At 33.9% G+C, this 5,706-nt stretch overlaps 1 protein-coding gene across 1 annotated transcript; it reads left to right on the top strand.

Moving 5' to 3' along the window:
* LOC113734544 (crocetin glucosyltransferase, chloroplastic) lies at positions 1–1,807 on the top strand. The gene has a single exon (XM_027261129.2). The coding sequence runs from the start codon at positions 182–184 to the stop codon at positions 1,589–1,591; it is 1,410 nt and encodes a 469-aa protein (XP_027116930.1). The 5' UTR covers positions 1–181; the 3' UTR covers positions 1,592–1,807.
* The last annotated feature ends 3,899 nt before the right edge of the window (positions 1,808–5,706 follow it).

Below are 5,706 nucleotides of genomic sequence, written 5' to 3'. Positions count from 1 at the left end.
AGATGCATCCTACACACAACTTAGCCACTCCCATCTCAAAATCACAATCACACGTTCCTGCAGTCATAATTATCACCATCTTCAAATTTTCTTCGTACCATTGTTCATATATTAATCTGCTCCCACCTTCAATAAATTCTTGGCTTAAATTCCCAGAAGAAAAATCAAGAAGCTGCTAAAAATGGTGGAACAAAGACATGTTCTCCTTGTAACTTATCCAGCCCAAGGCCACATTAATCCATCCTTGCAATTTGCCAAAAGACTCCTAAGAATGGACGTACAAGTGACCTTTGCCACCAGCGTTTTCGCCCTCAGCCGTATGACGAAATTCTCCGGCAGTATCCCAAAAGGCTTGAGTTTTGCACCTTTTTCAGATGGTTACGATGACGGATTCCAGCCAAAGGGTGTAGAACCCACTGAATACATGTCTGGCATCGAGAAACAAGGATCAAATACCCTAAGAAATGTCATCAACACTAGTGCTGACCAAGGCCGCCCGGTAACGTGCCTGGTCTACACTCTTTTACTTCCTTGGGCCGCCACGGTGGCTCATGAATGTCACATCCCATCTGCCCTTCTCTGGATTCAACCAGCCACCGTCATGGACATATACTATTATTACTTCCATGGCTATGAAGATGATGTGAAGAATAACAGCAGTGACCCCACTTGGTCAATTCAGTTTCCAGGCCTGCCATCGATGAAAACCACGGACCTTCCTTCCTTTATACTACCTTCTAGCGATGCTATCTACAGTTTTGCTCTTCCAACTTTCAAGAGGCAACTTGAAACACTGGATGAAGAAGAAAAGCCAAAAGTACTTGTCAACACGTTTGATGCACTAGAGCCTCAAGCTCTCAAAGCTATTGAGAGCTATAATTTGATTGCTATTGGACCCTTGACTCCCTCGGCATTCTTGGATGGGAAAGATCCATCAGAAACTTCCTTCAGCGGTGATCTTTTCCAAAAATCAAAAGATTACAAAGAATGGTTGAATTCAAGGGCTATTGCCTCGGTTGTTTATGTATCATTTGGCACTTTAGTGAAGCTGCCTAAGAAACAAATGGAGGAGATTGCGAGCGGCTTGTTGAAGAGTGGAAGGCCATTTTTGTGGGTGATAAGAGCGAAGGAAGATGGAGAAGAAGAGAAAGAAGAAGATAGACTGAGTTGCATGGAGGAATTGGAAGAGAAAGGGATGATAGTGCCATGGTGTTCTCAAATTGAGGTGCTGACACATCCTTCATTGGGGTGTTTCGTGACGCATTGTGGATGGAACTCGACGTTGGAGAGTCTAGTTTGTGGGGTGCGGATGATCGCATTTCCTCACTGGAGTGATCAAGGAACCAATGCAAAGTTGATAGAAGATGTTTGGGAAACAGGTGTGAGGGTTATACCTAATGAAGATGGCACAGTTGAGAGTGATGAGATCAAAAGATGTATAGAGACAGTGATGGGTGATGGGGCGAAAGGGATTGAATTGAGGAGGAATGCTATGAACTGGAAAGAATTGGCAAGGGAGGCAATGCAAGAAGGTGGATCATCGGACAAGAATCTAAAAGCATTTGTTGAAGACGCTGGAAAGGGTTACTAAGCTGAGTCAAACTTGTAGATTAGTGTAGTAAGATTTGTTTGTCTTTTTTCCTTGTTTTTTAATAGGGGATTTTCATGGATAAATTTAGTGTTTGCATGTTTGATAAGAGTACGTAGGGCTTCTAAATGTTTGAGTTAAGCCAAAGAGAATCCTAAATATGGATTTGGCATTACTATGTTTTTGCTAAATTAAATACTTTTCAGTCTTCACCATAAATCATGCATTCATAAATCATTGTCGTCACTATTAAGTAAAGCATCTCATTGTAAAATGGTTTGATGGTGTGTATACCTGAAAGGATTCTGGCAATGTCATGGAGACTGGTATCCCTAAAAATTGCAGAAATTCTAAAACTCTCTTAATTCTTAATTTTTATTACTCGAAATTTTAAATATTTGTAAAAGTATCGCTAAATCAGGGGATAGAAATACCTAAAATATAGGAGAAAAGGATAGAGGTAAGATAGATATGGGCAAACTAGTGACTAGGAGTTGTTTGTAACTTTCAAAATTATCAGGTCTGAAATATTCCTATTTTCTTACTTGAAAATAGACAATTCTTTGCACAATATATGATAAGATAAATTACTAATAACCCCTTGTGATTTCATCTATTGCCACATAATTCTCCTAATGTTTCAAAATTCCACTTAACCCCTTACGGTTTCATGTAAACTAGAAATTTAACAAAAAATAGTCTATGTAATGTCATTAATTGAAATATTAGCAATAACGTTATTTAAATGCTAAATCAAACAATGACTTAACTATTTTGTACAAAACTATATATAACGGGATTATGTAGACAAATACAAAAATTATAGGGGATAAAATAGATATTTATGGAAACTATAGGGAAATTAAGTAGATATTATGATTTCACCACATACACTTTTAAAGCACGGTGGTTCAATCACCTAACTGATTATGCATTCTATTCATTTTGTACTTTACATAAAACTATAGAGAAGATATGTGACTATTTTGAAACCTTGGAAGGGTTATCTAACATTATGCTAACCGAGAGGGAGATTATATATAATTTACCGTATATAGCATTATTTTGTTGCATTTAGAATAGCTCAAGTTTTTAATACTCTCCATATCCTTATCATATTAATACTCTCTGTGGACATTAAACTAGTCCAGTTTTTCTTTTTCAAAAAAAAAAAAAAACTAGTCCAATTTTGAACAATATTGAAAAATATTAAACTTATCCGCCTTGTATATAAAAGGAAAGAGAGTTTAATATAGCAACCTCTTTTTTTGCCAAGTGTATAGTCTCTTATTTTGACAATTGTCAATTTCTATTTGTAGTTGAATTTTTGCTTCACTATTTTTGTCGTTGAATATCACTCCTCTCAATTCTTCTTTTCTTCCTCTTTTGCTTTTAACCCTCATCTCCCTCTTTTTTCTTCATCTTTCCTTTTTTCCCCTTCAAATTTTTTCTTTATAATTAATTATACTAAGAAGAGAGGTGTCCAAAAAAACCATATGTATTATTATTTGGAAATATTATTGTTCTTACTATTTTTCTAGATGATTATTGTTGACCATAGAGAGGTGTCGCAACAATCAACTGATTTATACTGTCACTTCTTATTCCATCAATTTTAAATCTTTAATCCAGTATTTTGATTTTTCTTTTCTTTTTTTCCTTCATCCTAATTTTTCTTTGCCTTTTCTCATTCCGCTCAATCAATGCATTTTTTCCTTTTTCCTCTATAACTAATTGAATGTATGTTTTTCTTGCATGGGAATGGCTGTTTCTTTTGTTCCATTGTTCAAAAATCATGATTCATGAATCATGATAATTTTTTTAGGAGAAATATAAATAATTGACTTTTTACCTCCACTATTCTTACTGTCTGGTATATTCCATTTTCTTTTTTTTTTCCTATTCTTCCCTCATTTCATGCTACAAAATATGGACTTAACTTTTTTTATTAACTGTATTTTTTAACTTTTTTTATTAACTATATTTTATTTAGCATTTATCATTTTTCTTTTTTGCCTCTTTATTCTGTTACCTTGGTGTATTTATTTATTTTGGCTTGATCTCCTTGATATTCATTAAGCCTTCCATTATTTTGGTTCTGCAAATCGATTTTCCTTTTGTGCGGTTTGTCTTAAATCTAAATGCAAAATTTATTTTTTGCAATTTTGATGTTTTAGTTCCTTTTTAATGCATAATTGAATCTTGCACTTCCTTTACTAATTCTTTGGTATTGAATTTTTGTACCCTTTTATGCATTGAAAAGCCTTCCATTCAACTTTCTTGCAAGTTTTGTTGTGAATTTGTAGGATAGAAGTTTTTACATGATAGTGTCTTGTTTGAAAAAGAAATGGTGATGAAATTTTATACATTTGTAATTATAATAGCATGATACTTGATTTTTATGAAGCATTTATCATTTATGTTAATATTGAATCGGTTTACATTTCTCATGTGCTTGCTTTTTAAATTCTTTACTGTTATTTATCCATACAATACAGTATATATCTTTATTGCATCATATTAAACAAGTTGAAGCAAACTTTTGAAACATTCCACTAAAGATAAACATTTTTAGGCTTATTTTTTTACAATTATAATTTCTTTTAATTTAAAAACAAATTAGAGTGCAATAAATTTTAACCATAATTTTATCGATGGACCTACGGTGTACTTGCACGGTCTGGTTCCTTCTAATCTTATCTATAAGTTCCTCTGCAGTCGATTGCGGCAATGCCCGCCGTCATTTAGTCAATATGAAGAGTCCCCAAGGGAGGAAAGAAAGCAGTCACATGTAGTTTTCTGTACACAGCTGACTCATCAGGATTTCTCGAGTGTGCTTTCGGGTCCCATGCATGCATGGTACTGTGTACCTCGTCATTGTCCGTGTGTCGTTGGCTTGGTTATCGAGTGACATACTCCCTTTCGTCATGTTTGTGAATCTAAGATTGTATAATCTTGCTTTGCTGCAATGTTCAGCCTACAAAAAAAAAAAAAAAAAAAAACTTTTCCTGCTTGTGACTAAACAATTACAACTACTAATTAGTAGTAAATTGTGCACGTTGGCATTTGGAATAGTCTTCAAATGATTGAGATCTAGGCTAGTGCCACAAACGAGTCTGAGTAAAGTCGAATTTTAATCTAATCGAATCGAGTCTCGACTTAATTTTATTAAATTCGAACTTAAATTTGAGTTCGACGAGTTTTCAATATAAAGATCAAACTCGAACTCGATTCAAATTCGAATAGAGTCCGAGATTAAAAAATTATTATTATTTTATTTGTTTTTATATTGTAATAATTTTTAATAAATAATAAAATATTGTGAAGATATATGTAATTATACTATTAAAATAATACATATATAATTGAACCGACTCGCGAGATAACAAATTGAGTATCTTTTAACTCGAGTTCAATGTTGACCGAATTCTAGTCAAATGGTTTGATTCGTTTGCAGCCTAGCCTAGGCTCTTTAGAATTATATAACCAATTATTGGGAAATTTTCTTCGCTAAAAACTCTATTAATTTTTCAGGGGCAACAATCATTGTGCCATCTCCAATTTTGTCATTTCTGATTTTTCAATAAAATTCTTTCTTTTCCGGTTTCCCTAATTGTCTTCAAGATAAATAAAAGCAATTTTAGCATATGCAATTCGGTTCTGCTGGTCAAAACATGCAAATGTTATCACGAACCATAAGAGACTAGATCATTCATACAAATAATCAATTATCTTAGATATTGAAAAAAAAAATATATCTTAGAATTTGGAGCGTATGCCAAAATGTAAGAATGTCCAGAATCTCAATATCAGATATTTGAATGCAACTGTAATATATCTGTAATATAAATGCGTACTGTTCTCTGAAGATAGATCGAGATATAGAGAAATGCGTGATCAGCATGTTGTGGTTCATGTGACTTGCATAGATGGCTTCCTCTCCCTCTCTAAGCTCTGTATGGTGGCTATCAATGGGACAAGCCACCCTAGCAACACAATGCTAATACGATGCTAGTGTTAGAGGGACCTAACGTTTTTATAACTATAGTGAGACCCCCAATTGAAGTAACCCTAATCTAAATAACAGCCATACACCTTGCATATCATATCACACGTTT

The sequence above is a fragment of the Coffea arabica genome, chromosome 3c (genome assembly GCF_036785885.1).
Source record: "Coffea arabica cultivar ET-39 chromosome 3c, Coffea Arabica ET-39 HiFi, whole genome shotgun sequence".
Taxonomy (NCBI): domain Eukaryota; kingdom Viridiplantae; phylum Streptophyta; class Magnoliopsida; order Gentianales; family Rubiaceae; genus Coffea; species Coffea arabica.
This window is presented reverse-complemented; position numbering and strand designations above follow the sequence as displayed.

Bases quoted from the DNA above. Each gene is read 5' to 3' on its own strand.
- LOC113734544 (XM_027261129.2), top strand. From the start codon at position 182: ATGGTGGAACAAAGACATGTTCTCCTTGTAACTTATCCAGCCCAAGGC.